We start from the raw sequence: 18,162 nt of genomic DNA on the forward strand, positions 1-18,162 counted from the left end.
ATGGCGTTCACATCTACCTGCTACCTCGGTCCTTCTAGGTGGTGGAGGTTGAGGATTTGGGAGATTCTGTCAAAGTTCCCATTGAGTTCTAGATGTATAAAATCCCTCTCCTTCACCCCGGCCCCTTCTACTTCTCTCTGTCTCCACTTGAGACCAGGTGCCAGATTTCCTTTCTTGACAGACATCAGCATAACACTTGGGTTTTTATGATAATCCAGCAGCTTTCCTCTGTGTGGGTTTCCTCCAGGTGCTCAGGTTTTCTCCCACAGTCCAGAGATGTGCAGATTAAGTGGGTTAGCCATTTCCCTTAGTGTCCCAAGACATGTAGGTTAGATGGATTAGCCATGGTAAATGTGTGAGGGTATGGGGATAGGGTGGGAGAGAGGCTCTGGGTAAGATACTATGTGAGAGAATTGGTGCGACCCATGGGTTGAATGTCCTCCTTCTGCACTGTAGGGACTCTATGATAATGTTGGAAAATGTGAAACAGTTCATTTTGGAAGGGAGAGCAGGGGAGTATTATTTAAATGAGGAAAAGACTGTAAAGCTGCAACACAACAGGACTTGGGGGACTTCTGCACAAAACACAGAAACCCAGCACACCGGTGCAGTTGGTAATCAGGAAGCCTAATAGAATGTTGGCCCTTATTTCAAGTAAAGTAAAGTTTATTTATTTGTCACAAGTAGGCTTACATTAACAATGCAATGATGTTACTGTGAAAATCCACCAGTCGCCACACTCCGGCGCCTGTTCAGGTACACTGAGGGAGAATTTAGCATGGCCAGTTCACCTAACCTGCACATCTTTGGACTGTGGGAGGAAACCGGAGCACCCGGAGGAAACCCACGCAGAACCGGGGAGAATGTGCAAACTCCACACAGACAGTGACCCAAGCCAGGAATTGAACCCGAGTCTCTGGCGCTGTGAAGCAGCAGTGCTAACTGCAGTGCCACCGTGGTTGGAGTATATGAGTAGGGAAGTCTTGCTGCAACTGTACAAGGTACTGGCGAGACCATATCTGGAGGACTGTGAGCAGTTTTGGTCTCCTTATTTCAGGAAAAATATTATTTCATTGGAGGCAGTTCACAGTAGATTCACTTGGATTATCCCCGTTATGGAGGGATTGTTTTTTGAGGAAAGGTTAAACAGGTTGGGCCTCTCCTCATTGGAATTTAGAAGAATGAGAGGTGATCTCATTGAAGCATATCGGATTCTTAAGGGACTTGACAAGGTAAATGCTGAGTGGATGTTTCCTCTCATGGGAGAGTCTAGGACCAGAGGGCACAGTCTCAGAATAAAAGGTGCCAATTTAAGACTGAGATCAGGAGCAATTTCTTCTCCCAGAGGGTTGAGAGTCTTTGCAACTCCTTGCCACAGAGAGCTGTGGGGGCAAAGCCCTTGTGTATATTTTTGAACAGTAAGGAAATCAAGGGTTACGGGAAAAGGGCAAGAAAGTGGACATGAGGAATGTCAGATCAGCCACGATCCTATTGAATGGGTGACATTCAATCCCTTCCCTGCAGGACATCAGTGAATCGCTTGGGTTTTTATGTCACTCCAGCAATTTTCATGGTCACTTTTTCCTGGTGCCGGCCCCAGAAATTACCAGATTCATTCAGCTCAATTTCACAACCTGCCTTTGTGTTTTTGTGGGTTCTCTCTCACTTTTTTTTTCTTTTAAATTCAGTGTCACAGAGTTTTAGAAGAGGAGGATTTGCAGTCAGGAATCTTTGAACAAACATCACATCTGGATCTGACGGAGCTGCCCAGTTTACGGTAACTTGATTATCATTCGGATTTTAAACATTGAAGGAAAAAGCATTGTTCACAGTAGATGAAACTGTTCTCTGTGTGGACGCAGCTTCAGTTGATGATCTGGCCTCAGGAGCTACAAATATAAACATCCTGGGGAGGAACCATGGAAGAGTGAGGACAGTGATGAGGGATTCAGTTACCTGTCTGAGCTGGAAGCTCATCGGGCACCGGGGAGAGGCCGTTCACCGGCTCTGTGTATTGGACTGATTTCACTCCATCATCCAACCTGTTGGCTCACTGACATATTCACACTGGGGGGAGATTGTTCAAATGCTCCAGAGATGGAAAGGGATTCATTCAGTCATCCCACCATATGACACACAAACGTGTTTGCACTCTGGAGTGATTTTGTTAATTACCCAGATTACGAGAAGAGCTGTAAAAGTTCCAGGGAAGTGATATCCTATCAACGTGTCCACACTGACGAGAGACCGTTCAGGTGCTCTCACTTTGGGACTGAGTTCAGGCGATTATCCCACCTCACAGTGCACCAGCAAATTCACACTGGGGAGAGGTGATTCCTCTGCTCTGACTCAGTTGAAAAAAATTACAAGTAAATCACTATTTGCTATAGACCAAAGAAAGATACTTTATTAGAAGAGTAAGGGTCACAAGGTAAAACAAGCCAAGTTCCAGAATATTAAACATCCAGTCCAGTTACAGAGATTGTAAACATCAACAGAAACAAACCCAAACTATCAGAATGAACAGAGTTCAGTCTTGGATGTCATTAACAACAGCAGAATCCAAGCCCAGTAATCACTGCTGAACTCGCTGGTGTGTCAGCTGATTGGATGATCGATTCTATCTTTCTCACATGTGGAGCAGGAGTCTGGTCTCTCCCCAGTCTGAACTCGCTGGTGTGTGTCTTGGAGGTGATGGTTTTCCCAGGCGCCGGCTGCTCTTGTCTTTCCAGTGGGTGGAGTTATGGGTTTGGGAGATTCTTTCAAAATTCTAATTCAATTACGGATCTATGAAGTTCATCTTTTTTACCCTCCTTCACATCTCTCTCTCCTCCCATAGAAGCCAGAGCCTTGTGTAAGCCCCGACTGGTTGGCAGGTTCCCTTCCCTAAAGAACATTAGTGAACCAGTTGGGTTTTTATGAGAAACCAGCAGTTTTCAGGGTCACTTTTTCCTAGCATAGGCCCCACAAATTACAAGATGAATTTAGCTCAATTTCACAACCTACCTTTGTGTTTTTGTGGGTTCTCTTTTATATTTCCTTGATTCTGTCTTAAATTCATTTTACAGAATATTTGAAATGTTCACGATCAGGAAAGTCAAACCAAACATCACATCAAAATCTGACGGAGTCACTCGATTCATCAGGACTTGAATATCATCGGCCTTTGAACATGGAAGCAAAAAGCACCGTTCACGCCAGGGAGAAACCATGGGAATGTGTGGACTGTGGGAAGGGATTCAGATCCCCATCTGAGCTGGAAATTCATCAACGCAGACACACCGGCGAGAGGCCGTTCATTTGTTCCGTATGTGGGAAGAGATTCGCTCAGTTCATCTGCCTTCAGCTGCATGAGCGACTCCACACCGGGGAGAGGCCGTTCACCTGCTCGGTGTGTGGAAACGGATTCACTCGCTCATCCCACCTGCTGAAACACCAGCAAGTTCACACTGACAAGAGAGAGTTTCAATGCTCCAGTTGTGAGAAGAGCTTTAAAAGCCCACACAGACTGAGGGAGCACCAGCGCATTCACACCGAGTACACACTGTTCAGCTGCTTAGTGTGGGAAGAGTTTCAGGACAGCAACCCACCTTCAGACACACCAACGGGTTCACACTGACAAGAGACCTTTTAAATGTCCAGAGTGTGGGAAGTGCTTTAAAAGCTCTGGTGAACTGATGTCCCATCAGCGAGTTCACACTGAGGAGAGACCGTTCAAGTGCTTTCACTGTGGGACTGGGTTCAGGCGATCATCTCATCTCACTGTACACCAGCGAGTTCACACTGGGGAGAAGCCATTCATCTGCTCTGAGTGTGGGAAGGGATTCAGTCAGTCCTCCAACCTGCTGACTCACCAACAAATTCACACTGAGGTGAGGCCGTTCACCTGCTCCGAGTGTGGAAAGGGATTTGCACGATCATCCCACCTGCTGACACACCAGCGCATTCACACTGGGGAGAGGCCGTTCACCTGCTCCGAGTGTGGGAAGAGATTTACCGAATCATCCAATCTGGTGAAACACCAGCGAGTTCACAGATGACGGCTTTGCTCTGATTCTGCTGTTGTTCATCAGATTCAGGACTGAACCTTATTCATCATGACATTGGGGAAGTGTTGATGATGTTGCTGCAAAGTACAGTAACTGGGCTGGAGTCGACAGAATTTGCATTCATGTAGCACCTTTCACAACCTCAGGACATCTCTGTGCGCAGTCAGCCTCCACAAGCAACAATGTGGTTCGGGGCAGTGACCTGTTTTCAGTGAGATTGGGTGAGGGGTAATATTGGTCTCAGCAGGGTAAACCACATCAACAATGTGATAATGAGCAGTGTTCTGTTTTTAGGGAGATTGGGTGAGGGGTAATATTGGTCTCAGCAGGGTAAACCACATCAACAATGTGATAATGAGCAGTGTTCTGTTTTTAGGGAGATTGGGTGAGGGGTAATATTGGTCTCAGCGGGGTAAACCACATCAACAATGTGATAATGAGCAGTGTTCTGTTTTTAGGGAGATTGGGTGAGGGGTAATATTGGTCTCAGCAGGGCGAGCTCCCTCCTCTCCTTCCAAATAGAAGCTGTGTGATCTTTCACCTCTGCCTGAGAGAGCAGACGGGACCCTCGGGTTAACATCCTCATATTAGTGAAGTGAAGAACCTTCATTCTGAGACAGTTGAAGAATCAGCACTTAATAGTTGTACTTGTCAGACTGGTAATATAACCTGTAACACAAAGTCTGTAATGTTTTATTATAATAAATAATATGATTTTAAGTACACTGCTCATAAATCATGAGAACTGTCAAATTATGTTTTCCAGCCAATCTAGAAAGATAAGGTAGAGCTCACAAAACATTTATGGCTTTGACAAGTTACGTTAAGTTGGGAATGAATGGGACCTTACTCAGGATGTCTCATTTATTCAGTAGACCTTTGTACTCAGACATCAGGAGATGCCAGTAGGTGTCAGGGGCCAATCAGACAATTAAGTTAATCAATTATCGTTCAATACTGTGGCTAATTTGAGTTAAGCAAATGTGAGTTGAAGGGATAAAAATAAAGGTTTTGAGTCGCCATTCTGTTAACATGTTATCCACCATGTCTGATGATCATTTCACGTCTTTGGCCTGATCAACCGAGGAAAGTTGTGAGAAGTCTGTTTCATTGTTAAAGATGAGCTTTCTCCTCCTCCTGTCAATCACTGTTGATTCAAACTTTGCTTTTTATCTTTCTAACTTGTTACCTTTCGACCTTTTAATGGTTAATAAATCTTCTGAATTTACCAATTAGAATTTTCATTCTGGCCAGATAGTTAAATCTTGTAGATTTAATTTAAAATTGGGGATTTATTGCAAACAACTTCTACCTGATAAATCAACTCCAAAGTGCAAATGCTGCCTGGATTTGGTGTCTTGGTGTAAGTGGTCCCTGGATTGGTGTCTTGGTGTAAGTGGTCCCTGGATTTGGTGTCTTGGTGTAAGTGGTCCCTGGATTTGTTTTCTCAGTCCATGTGGGCCCCGCACTGCTTTCAACCCAACTGTCTGTCTCAGATCTTTCATTGATTTCAATTGAATGGAAACTGGGAGTTGGGACCTGTCAACATTTGAAATATATTTACAAATGTTTGGAGGGTTTCTTACAGTTGGGACCTTTCTCTGTTCTGTCCACTCAAGATGTTGGGTAACAGACTTTCTCCTGTGAATATCCAGCTGTAGTTTTGGGCCCTGATGTGTTTCCTTGTTCATCTTGTTGACTCTAAATATTGAATCTTGTGGTTTCATACATCAGATAATCAAACTCCCAACACCAGATTGTCTTTAACTGACTTTATTACAGCACTGCAATAATAGATGGAGTATAGTTACTTGTTCTGCAGAACAGAGATAATATCCTCGATTCAGAGCTCTCTATCCTGAGCAAGCTATTCAGTTGTGTCAAATTGCTACAGAAGAGTCAATGATAAAACCAGACTGACCCCCCCCCGCATTGACCTAGGTTCCAGAAATGATAAACGCACACTGTTCCCAGGTTAATCCTGCGAAGAATTCCCGGCGAACAGCTGGGGGCTTGTGCCAAAGTTGGCAGAGATTTTCTGAAAGACGTGGGTTCACCTCAACTTAAATGTAAGACTTAAAGTCAATTACAATTGTTGGGTTTAGTTGGGAGAGCTGATCTAAAAGGGACTTTCATTTACAACTAGCTACAGGACCATACTGGGTGCAAATATTGTTCCAAGCTTTACAGAATTTACTAAGTTAATCACAGAAGTACAAAATGCAAAACTTAACAAAGGCAGTGGAAGCAGTCAGTTCACTTTGTAACGCTGGCTCACAACTTCCAGCCGACTGAGGTGCTGTTTCTTGTTCTGTTGACGTCGTCTATCTTCTTCCTGCTCAGCTTCTCTGAGCTGTGAACTGGGCAGCTGAAAGCTGATGGTTATTAACCCTTTCTAGACACAGCTCCTGTACACGATCAATGGTGTTCCTGAACTCTGGTTCACCATGATCAGTCCCTGATTGATTTAGGTGGTGTGTAATCAGTTTCTGATTGGTTTCTTAATGGTGATGGTCATCTACTGACCATTTCCTGCAACCTCCTGACTGGCCCTCTAATGTGTCAGTTACTTTCAGAGTTTGCCCCACGTGCCTTTTCTGTGATTTCATTAAATTTTATGGCTTTGTACTGAGATAATGGAGGCCTAAAGACATCTTCTTTGTCACTTAATTGAGAAAAGCAAGTTCATGGTGTCAAATCCTAATGGTTAACATTTGGGTTCATTGTCTCAAATGTCTCATTGATGTGTAGAAATCCTGTAGAGTTCTCATTGGGGCAAGTGACTATCAGTATATTTTGGTTAAAGAAAGTGCTTGCTGGTTTTTGTAGTGGTTGCCAGAGCTTGGAACACAGTTAATTAAAAGGACACAAAGTGACACACAGCCTTAAACTAATACATAAATTACAAAGTTACTTCAGATCTGAAATCCAAAGAAAGTGGCATCAAATCAGTGTGTAAAAGGTGAGATAGCAGGAAACACAAATACAGTATGATACATTCAATTGATAAATGTTCAAAACTAATGAGTCAGAATAACTACTGCACTATGAAAATTAAACTGAAACCTTTAATTTTTCAAACCAATGATAGTTATATAGTGTGAAGGAAAGTGATTGCTTCTTTTAAGATATTAAAAGTTAAAAGATTAAACTAATTTATGACACAATGCTGAAGGTTTGAAACTTCACAGCTGGTTTCTTCACACAATATGGCCTCTAATTCAAGTATAACTGTTGTTGTCAATGCTGAGGAGTTAACAGTTCCAGACCTCAGCTCATCCAGATTTGATGGGATCCACAGGACTCTGTAATTAAAGTATAAAAGTGTAGCTTTACACCGACCTCGGGTCATGTGATGTATTTCACTTGTCAAATAAGGATGCAGCGACAGACAAAGCCAGTTACATGATACTAATATACTATAATTAAGCAGAATATCGTATCAGGTTAATTGATTAATAACCTTCAATTACTTGATCATTACACATAACTAAGCTACAAACTATTAAACATGACTATTCCTACAGTCAAACAGTTCAGTCAAGCAACAGGCTGAGTCATACTTTGAATCATATCTTACTGCCAATGTCTCACAGGAACAAGGAGCAGGATTCGGCTATTTGGCCCCTTGAGTCTGCTCCACCATTTAATCAGATCGGGGCTGATCTGATAGTAACCTTAAATCTGCATCCTGCCTGGCCCCAATAATCTATCACCCACTTGCTTGCCAAGAATCTATCTACATCTGCCTTAAAAATATTCAAAGATTCTGCTCCCACCGCCTTTTCAGAAGAGGTTCACGACCCTCTGAAAGAAAATATTTCACCTCATCTCTGTTTTAAATGTGCGAACCCTTATTTTTAAACAGGGACCCCGAGCTCTAGATTCTCACAGAAGAGGAAACATCCTCTCCACATCAACCTGTCAAGACCCTTCAGGATCTTCCATGTTTCGATCAAATTTATCTTACTCTTCTAAACTCCAGCAGACACAAACCTAGCCTGTCCAAGCTTTACCCATAATCCACACATTTCTGGCATTAGTCTGGTCAATCGACTGCTTCCAATGTATTTACCTCCTTGCTTAAACAAGATGACCAATACTGTACACCGTACTCCAGATGTGGTCTCACTGGTGCTCTGGATAACTGAAGCATAACCTCCATATTTATGTAATCAATTCCTCTCACAAATGATAGCTTTCCTAATTACTTGCTTTACCTGCTTACCAGCTTTTTGTGATTCATGCAAAGAACAAAGAACAGCACAGGAACAGGCCCTTCGGCCAACGCTGATCACATTGTCCTATCGAGACCAACCGCTTATATCCCTCTATTCCCCGTCTGTTCATGTGTTTATCAAGATAAATCTTAAATGTCGCTAAGGTATCTGCCTCAACCACCTCACTTGGCAGTGCATTCCAGGCCCCCACCACCCTCTGTGTAAAAAAACCTTCCCCTGCACATCTCCACTGAACCTTTCTCCCTTGTCTTGAACTTCTGTCCCCTTGTAATTGTCATTTCTGCCCTGGGAAAAAGCTCCCAACTGTTCACCCTATCCACACCCCTCATAATTTTATAAACGTCTATCAGGTCGCGCCTCAGCCTCTGTCTTTCCAGGGAGAACAATCCCAGTTTATTCAATCTCCAGAACACTCAGATCCCTCTGCATCTCAGAGCTCGACAATCTCTCACCATTTAGATAATCTGCTTCCCTTTTATTCTTCCTGCCAGAATATCCTGTCCTACCAGCAGTTCAGACCTGAGTAGAGGGAGCAGCACAGAGGTGGACAGTGCAAGTGAGTCATCCTGGGAGTCCTCAACTTGAAATTCTTTTTTATTCATTCGTGGGAAATGGGCATTGCTGGATGGCCAGCATTTATGGCCCAGTCCTTGTTGCCCTTGAACTGAGTGACTTGCGAGGCCATTTCAGAGGGAGTCACATGTAGGCCAGACCGGGTAAGGAGAGCAGATTTCCTTCCCTGAAGGGCATTAGTGAACCAGATGGGTTTTTTACGATAATCAACAATGGTTTCATGGTCATCAATAAATTCTTAATTCCAGATTTTTTTCATTGAATTCAAATTCCACCAACTGATGTGGCAGGATTCGAAACCCGGTCCCCAAATCATTAGCTGAGTTTCTGGATTAATAGTTCAGCAATAATACCACCAAGTCATCACCTCCCCTAGTTCAAGATGGAGTGTAGGAGAACAAGTCAGGAGCAGCACTGGGCACCCTAAAACTGAGATTCCAATCTGGTGACTCTATAACACGGGACTATAAGCATGCTAAACAGCAGAGGCAGCATGTCCCAGGCAGGACCAAGCGATCCCACAAACAACGGATCAGATCAGAGCTGCAGTCCCCCCACATCCAGTCGTGAATGGTGGAGGACAATTAAACAAATCACAGAGAGAGAAAGCTCCACAAACATCACCATCCTGAATGACTGGGGAAAGAAGTGGATCAGTGAAAACAACTGTGATTTGTGTTTGGTGATCGCGGATGTGTTACTGATGCCTTCCATAGATTCCAAGGCCAGGAAAGACACTCTGGAGGGTATGGGGAGCTGGGACTTGTCCAGGAGAGTAACAAGGTATGAAAACTGAAATAATCTAGAACTAGAAAGGAGAAAAGGTCACAAAAATGCAGCAATTGGTAACAAGACATTGATTAATCTTTTCTTGTCCTGAAGAAATGAAGGTCTCAGCTTTGTGTCTTAAACAATATTAGTTAATTTGACATTTATCCAGAGTAATAAACTCCAGCCCAGTTATAGCGATCACTAACATCAGCGAAAACACACCCCAACTGTCAGAATGAACATGGTTCAGTCCTGGATGTGATTAACAGCAGCAATAACAGCAGAATCCAATTCCTCCAGACACTTGCCAATTTGCTGGTGTGTTAGAAGATGGGTTGACTGAGTGAATCCCATCTCACACTCAGAGAAGGTGAACGGTCTCTCTCCATTGTGAGTGTGTTGGTGTCTCAGCAGGTGGGATGAGTGAGAAAATCCCATTCTGCACTCAGAGCAAGTGAACGGTTTCTCCCCGGTGTGAATGTGCTGGTGTGTTCGCAGGTTGGATGAGCGAGTGAATCCCTTTCCACAGTCAGAGCAGGTGAACGGTCTCTCCCCAGTGTGAACTTGTTGGTGTCTCAGCAGAACACTTGAGGTCTTAAAGCTCTTCTCACATTCAGAACATCTGAAAGGTTTCTTATCCGAGTGAACAAGTTGGTGTGATCTGAGGCTGGTTAAATAAATGAATCCTTTTCCACACAAGGAGCAGGTGAACGACCTCTCCCCAGTGTGAACTCGCTGGTGTTTCTGGAGGCTGGATAACAGAGTGAATCCCTTCCCACACACTGTACATCTGAATGGTCTCTCCTCATTGTGAACTCGCTGGTGTATCAGCAGATCACTTGTGGTTTTATAACTCTTCTCACATTCGGAACATTTGAAAGGTCTGTTATCAGTGTGAACCAGTCGGTGTGTAGCGAGGTGGGATGATCGTGTGAATCCCTTCCCACACACAGAGCAGGTGAACGGCCTTTCCCCAGTATGAGTGCGTTTGTGTTCAATGAGATTCTGTGATCGCTTAAATAACTTCCCACAGTAAGAGCAGCAGAACTGTTTCTCGGTGTGAATAGATTGGTGCGTGACCAGGTCCTCAGGGCTTTTAGAGCTGTGATCACCGTCAGCATGGTTAAAAAGCCTCTCTTCAATGTGAACTTGCTGGTGGGTCAGCAGGTGGGATGACTGAATGAATCCCTTCCCACACATGGAGCAGGTGAATGGTCTCTCCCCAGTGTGACTGCGCCGATGCATTTCCAGCAGAGATGGGTAACTGAATCCCTTCCCACAGTCCCCACATTTCCATGGTTTCTCCATGGTGCCGGTGTTCTTGTCTGTTCAAGCCTTGTCCACACACAACATGTGTATTGCTTCTAAGTAAGGCTATTAAGGGTTATGGGACAAGGCAGAAAATTGGATTGTCATATCAGATCAGTCGTGATCTCATTGAATGGAGGAGCAGACTCGATGAGTCCAATGGCCTAATTCTGATCCTAATTCTTATGATCTTATTGTTCTCTGCTGTGAATGGTGTGATGTTTCTTTCAGGCCGTGGAACTGGTTAAAGCTCTTTCCAGTCAGTTCACTCTCACTCAGGTGTGTGTCTCGGTGCTTTTCCAGTCACACTGATGTTTGAAATTGTTCCCCACCGCCAGAACAGACAAACATTTCTCCTTCCACATTTAAAGGTCGATGGTATTCAGGTTCTGATGAATTGAGTGACTCTGTCAGATCTTGATGTGATGTTTGGTTTCAGTTTCCCATCTGCAATTCATCGCCCTTGTGGACCTTGTAAAAGACATTGACAGAGTCGGTATCACTGTCAGTACAGGACAGAAATTCACAACAAACAATTCTAGTTTCCACGGAATATTATTTCAAATCTTGTTTCCCCAATCTTGTGAACCAATCGAACTTCCATCTGAACTAAACCAGAACTTTGTTTCCAGTGTTTGTGAGACACTCTGTACCCTGAGTTGTGGAAGATATCGAGTGTTTCAGTCGACACTGTCTGCTCCCTCTCCAGGACCACACGAGCACGGACAAGAAAGTTAACGTTTATTTTTATTAGTCACAAGTAAGGCTGACAGTAACACTGTAATGAAGTTACTGTGAAACCACAGAAGAACCACAGCCAAGTTACCCTCTGCTGAACTACAAATTACTGTTTTAACCAGCCCCAAGAGCAGGTCCAGGAAAAGATCCTCTGACCTCCCCAGTCTCCTCCACACTGGGCAGCCAACGAACAGGAGCGTGGGGCAGAGCAGAAGTGTAACTAAAAGTGGAGAAGCAGCTCCTTCAGGGGTTGCAATCTCTCACACTGAATATGTACATGGCTCATGGATTTCTCGAGGCTGCAAATTAATTTAAAGAGGAGAAAAAACAGTGATAAACACAAAGGCAGGTTGTGAAATTGAGCTGAATGAATCCGGTACTTTCTGGAGCCGGCACAAGGAAGAAGTGACTCCGGAAGCTGCTGGATTGTGATTAAAAACCCAAATGGTTTGTTAATGTCCTTCAATGCAGGAAACCTGCCACCCATCCAGATCTACACAAGAATTCAGCCTCAATGGGAGGAGAAAGATAAAGATGAAACAAGGAGGGAATGAACGGCAAGGACTTTATACATCTACAACTGGACAAGAACTTTGACAGAACCTGCCAAACTACAACCTTCACCAACTCAAAGGATGCAGGAAAACTATCACCTCCAAATGTCGTTTTCAATCTCAAATCTCAAAACAACTTGTAATCCTGAGGTAACCTGTATCCTCCTGCATTTAAGGGGCAATTTAGCATGGCCAGTCCACCTAACCTGTACACCTTTGGGGTGTGGGAGGAAACCGGAGCACCTGAAGGAAACTCATGCAGTCACAGAGAGAACATGCAAACTCCACACAGACAGTCACCCAAAGCTGGAATCGAACCCGGGTCCCTGGTGCTGTGAGACAACAGTGCTGACCGCTGTGCCACCCTGTGCCACTGTACTGTGTGCTCGGAAATAAGTTTTAGGATTTTGGCCGAGTGATTGTGAAGGCAGACCAGTATACTACCAAGTCAGAATAGTGCGTGATTCTGAAGAGTAAATGCAGGTTATGGGGTCTCCATGCACAAACTGCCCTTATCCATGTTGGAGAAGAGGTTTGTAGTTTTGGAAGGTGCTGTCAAAGGAGGTTTAGCCAATTGCTGGTAATTCTAGTCATGTCCATGTTCCAGTTGTGAACTCGCTGGTGCCTCAGCAGTGTGGATGAACGACTGAATCCCTTCCCACACACTGAAAAATTTGAAATTTTTCTAAATGTAAATTTAATGAAAATCCCTGACAGAACTACTTTTTCCTTACTTGAAACACAGCTTTAAATGGTCCATTTGTTTCTCGAGTCGGTTCCATGAGCAACACCTTCAACTAAACAAAATCAAAACACTGCAGCTGCTGGAAATCTGAAATGAAAAGAGAAAACGTTGTAAATACTCATCAGGTTAGACAGCATCAATGGAGACAGAAACAGAGTTAATGTTTGCAGTCACTGACGCTCCTCTAATAAAACACATACCAATAGCTGCTGTTTAACAGGGCCGTGGATCCTACAATCCCATGTGCCCCAGAAACCGCTCTATCCATCACACACATTTCCCATTATGACACTTCTGTGTCAAGAGGATGCGCTGTTTAAAAGTTGTCAAGTTCCATTTTTGCGTGTTCATGTTAATTAAAGATACAGTTCGACTTCCCCCTCATTATGTATCAATTTCAGATACTTCGGTTGAGAATTTCCATTCCCCTACTTTCTGTTGGATAATGAATGCCTTGAGTACTTAGAAATCATAGAAACCCTACAGTGCAGAAAGAGGCCATTTGGCCCATCGAGTCTGCTCCGACCACAATCCCACCCAGGCCCTACCCCCATATCCCTACATATTTTACCCGCTAATCCCTCTAACCTACGCATCTCAGGACACTAAGGGGCAATTTTTAGAATGGCCAATCATCCTAACCTGCACATCTTTGGACTGTGGGAAGAAACCCACGCAGACACGAGGAGAATGTGCAAACTCCACACAGACAGTGACCCGATCCGGGATTCGAACCCAGGTCCTTGGAGCTGTGAAGCAGCAGTGCTAATGACTGTGCTACCGTGCCGCATAGATTACAGTATAATTTGATTCCTAATGTTATTGACTGCACCCGTATCCCTAATTTTCACATCGCAGCAGAAAAAGCTCACCGTTCCTAAATGAGGAGTTTCGATGGCGTGCGCTTTACCCAACATTCCTCGCGGTGGGGAATGTTCCCTATCCACAGCACGGGAGAGAGGTGCACATGCGCAGTCAGGACGTGTTTGGCGCATGTGCAGCGTGGATGATGGCAATGGGGAGAGACATTCCTCTGTCTCATCAGCAACCGGTAAGGATGCGTAGACATGGAGGGAGGATTGGAACCGGCAGATGGACGGAGAGGGTTTCTAAATATCTGGTGAAGGTCTCAAACCTCTAATAGTAATCCGCAAGTCCCGTGTTTGTAGCTTCAGGTCTTTATCCCGAGACGAGGCTCAGGTTAACAGCCGCCATCTTGATTCAGCAGGGAGCAGAGCGCATGCGCTGGTGTCTTGGTGACGCAACAGTGAGTGGGCGGGGCTTCAGCGTTTTCCGCTCCCAACCGGGTCCTAGTGACCGGAAAGCATCGCAAACTGAGCAACAGGTTTGAAACACCCACTCCCAGGGAAAAATGGAGTATGAAAGTAAGCTCGCAGGAACATAAAAACTGACTGTAAAAATTTCTATAGATATATAAAGAGAAAATAAAGAGAAGCACTGCTGCTTCACAGCTCCAGGGTCCCGGGTTCGATTCCCGGCTCGGGTCACTGTCTGTGTGGAGTTTGCATATTCTCCTCGTGTCTGCGTGGGTTTCTTCCGGGTGCTCCGGTTTCCTCCCACAGTCCAAAGATGTGCGGGTTAGGTTGATTGGCCAGGTTGAAAATTGCCCCTTAGAGTCCTGAGATGCGTAGGTTAGAGGGATTAGCGGGTGAATATGTGGGGGTAGGGCCTGGGTGGGATTGTGGTCGGTGCAGACTCGATGGGCCGAATGGCCTCCTTCCGCACTGTAGGGTTTCTATGATTTCTATGAAAATGATTGACAAAATGTTAGAAATGGGAGAATTCATCACGGGGAATAAAGGGCCGAAGGGCCTGTTCCTGTGCTGTATTGTTCTTTGTTCGAGGGCCGAAGGGCCTGTACTGCGCTGTAATGTTCTATGTTCTGTGTTCTATGGATCTGTCAATCAGCCTCAACCAGCACCTTCAGGAGAATTGGGAGGGTGAATATTAGATACAGCAGAGTGAGAATGGAGGGAGAGTGTGTGGGATGGAGATTCACAGCTTTTGGGGAATGAGAGAGGAAAGAATGTTCCAGAGAAACTAGAATTGTCCTGAATTTCTATCCTGTGCTGACACTGATCACTTTTGTAAATTCTTTTTACAGGATATTGGAAGGGGAGGATTTACAGACAAATTTCAAACCAAACGTCACATCAACATCTGACATCCTCACTCAATTCATCGGGACCTGAATATTTCGACCTTTGTTTCTCAAAGGAGAAATGTTTCTCTGTTCTGTGCTTCAAATACTTTAATCATTTGTGTGACTTGAAAAGCACCGAGACACATACACAGCTGAGTGAGAGTGTTCCAGTTCCATTGCCTGAAAATACATCGCAGCATTCACAGTGGGAGAGACTGTACCTGTGTTCTGTGTGAGATTTAACTGATTGTTTAACCTGGAGAGTCACAAGGACACCCACACCATGGAGAAACCGTGGAAATGTGGGGACTGTGGGAAGGGATTCATTTCCCCATCTCAGCTGGAAGCTCATCGACGCAGTCACACTGGGGAGAGACCATTCACTTGCTGTGTGTGTGGCAAGGGATTCAGTCAGTTATCGAATCTGCGGACACACCAGCGAGTTCACACTGGGGAGAGGCCGTTCACCTGCTCTCAGTGTGGGGAGGGATTCACTCGGTTATCCAGCCTGCAGACTCATCAGCGAGTTCACACTGGGGAGAGGCCATTCACCTGCTCTCAGTGTGGGAAGAGATTCACTCAGACATCCCACCTGCAAACGCACCAGCGAGTTCACACTGGGGAGAGACCGTTCACCTGCTCTGTGTGTGGGAAGGGATTCACTGACTTATCCAGCCTGCGGGGACACCAGCGAATTCACACTGGGGAGAGACCATTCACCTGCTCTCAGTGTGGGGACGGATTCACTCAGTCATCCGCCCTGCGGAGACACCAGCGAGTTCACACTGGGGAGAAGCTGTTCACTTGCTCTCAGTGTTTAAAGGGATTCACTCAATTATCCCACCTGCAGACACACCAGCGAGTTCACACCAGGGAGAGGCCATTTACCTGCTCTCAGTGTGGGAAGGGATTCACTGACTTATCCAACCTGCAGACACACCAGCGAGTTCACACTGGGGAGAAACCATTCACCTGCTCTCAGTGTGGGAAGGGATTCACTCAGTCATCCAGCCTGCGGAGACACCAGCGAGTTCACACTGGGGGAGGCCATTCATCTGCTCTCAGTGTGGGAAGAGTTTCAGAACTTCATCCCACCTGCTGAGACACCAACCAATTCACAAGTGATTCCAGGGGTTGGATTCTGCTGTTATTGTTTCTGCTCTCAGTTACATCCAGGACTACATTTTGTTCATTTTCCCAGTTGGTCAATGGGGAGGGTCGGAGGGGTTCTTTCTGCTGGACTGGCCGGTCTCACGACTTTGCCTCCAGTGGGCTGAGTCTTGTTGCGAATACCTGGTTTCAAATTTCACACGGATCACAGAGTGACCGGGCGATCGGAAGTTAAGACATGTTGAGTCAGCATTTCTAATTGAAACACCGCCTGAATGCCAATCGAATTTCCTTTGCAATAGTTTGTTGTCTCCACTTCCTCCACCCTCGTAGGCAGCGAGTTCCAGAACATTACCATTCGCTGCATCAAAATATTCTCCCTCACATTCCCCCCCCGCATCTCTGACCCAAAACCTTAAATCTGTGTCCCCCTCGTCCTTGTCTCATCAGCTAATGGGAACAGCTTTTCTTTGTCCACCTTATCTAAACCTGTCAGAATCTTGTCCACCTCTATCAAATCTCCCCTCAACCTCCTTTGTTCCAAGGAGAACCCCAGCCTGACATTGACAATAAGGAACAAACTAATAGAATATTTTAATGCCTGAAATCAAATGGGAATGTTTAATTTCTGATTTAAAGATATTGTGAATATATTGTCCTGGACAATCAAGGAATTTGAACAACTCACCTTGGGTGTGGTTGAATGGAATAGACAATCTGGTATCCACCTTCATTCTGGTGAAAGTATGGAATGTGTAGCTGGAAAACCCTCCCTAACAGGACTGTGGGTGTACTTACACCTCAGGCATTGTAGCAGTTCAAGAAGGCAGTGTTGGGGTTGACCATGGCCGAGGCAGCTACATACAGCCACATATTTTGTTATAATTGAAGGACTGCAGATTGAATATGAGGCATTATGGGACTGGACTATCTTGACCACATTCCTGTGGCTGCTCAGTTTCTGCAATCACGGACCATTAAAGCTGCTTAGCAGGGCCCCGATAGAGGACGTGGTGGGAATATTTACTCAGAATGAGTTAGAATTAAACTTATTCCAAAACACCGGCTGGTGTTCAGCAGCTGATATACCCGAATTTGTAAAAAGAGGGTCTGACCAATCAACAAACCATGGTAGGGAGTCGGTTAAGAAGTGAAGAAGCGTTCTCAGGCATTGTTTAAATTATTTCATCATAAATTTGTGATAAGAACTGTGAGGGACTTGTGACCCGATAGTCGGCGAGGTGACGGTATACTCCAAGTAGCACTGGACTGAAAAGCAGACCTCTGAGCGTAGATTATAATGGTTATAATCCTACCCAAGCATGGTCAGTGAAAAATCAGAGCTCAAGTGGGGACCGGAGAGGTCTCTTACCTGCCATTTGGAAACTAAGAACAAGAAACATATTGATAAAATAATTAGAGAATAGAGCCAACGTTTTGAGTCTGAATGACACTTCGTAAGAGCTCTTATGAAGGGACATCTTGATTCGAAATATTGGCTCTATTCTCTCTCCACAGATGCTATCAGACCCGCTGAGATTTTCCAGCATTTTCTGGGTTTTTTTCAGATTCCAGCATCCACAGTATTTCACTTTTATGATAAAATGATTTGGTCTGATTGGGATCCCCACGACCCTCCCGCATTGTTCTGACTCTACCAGCTGGGCTGTGGAATTAATTGGATAGATCTTCCAGAGAGCCAGCAGAGACATAATGGGCCAAATGATTTCTATTTATGCTGTATCATTCTCTAAAACAGTGAATATTCAGTATCAGGGACAGAGAGAAGAACCAGTGACTGTGCGATTGAACCCAGCCAGAATCAGCACCAGAAAGGGAGGAGTGAGAGGGAAACGGTGTGAAAGCTTTGAAACCATTGCATGGTCCTGCAGCAGAACTTTGAGAAATG

General features: G+C 44.8%; 2 protein-coding genes across 2 annotated transcripts; one reads left to right on the forward strand and one right to left on the reverse strand.

Moving 5' to 3' along the window:
• On the forward strand, window positions 1-16,245 carry LOC144486816 (uncharacterized). Its single transcript, XM_078204837.1, has 4 exons — window positions 1-28; window positions 2,180-2,330; window positions 3,578-4,028; window positions 15,415-16,245. The coding sequence occupies exons 1-4, from the start codon at window positions 1-3 to the stop codon at window positions 16,243-16,245; spliced, it is 1,461 nt and encodes a 486-aa protein (XP_078060963.1).
• Window positions 9,684-13,896, reverse strand: LOC144486812 (uncharacterized). The gene is made up of 4 exons (XM_078204834.1): window positions 13,852-13,896; window positions 12,969-13,031; window positions 10,602-10,786; window positions 9,684-10,433 (listed from the first exon to the last, which is right to left on the reverse strand). Exons 1-4 carry the CDS (start codon window positions 13,894-13,896, stop codon window positions 9,881-9,883), a joined length of 846 nt encoding a protein of 281 aa, XP_078060960.1. The 3' UTR covers window positions 9,684-9,880.
• Window positions 16,246-18,162: the final 1,917 nt, after the last annotated feature.

This window comes from Mustelus asterias, unplaced genomic scaffold, assembly GCF_964213995.1.
Source record: "Mustelus asterias unplaced genomic scaffold, sMusAst1.hap1.1 HAP1_SCAFFOLD_475, whole genome shotgun sequence".
NCBI lineage: Eukaryota > Metazoa > Chordata > Chondrichthyes > Carcharhiniformes > Triakidae > Mustelus > Mustelus asterias.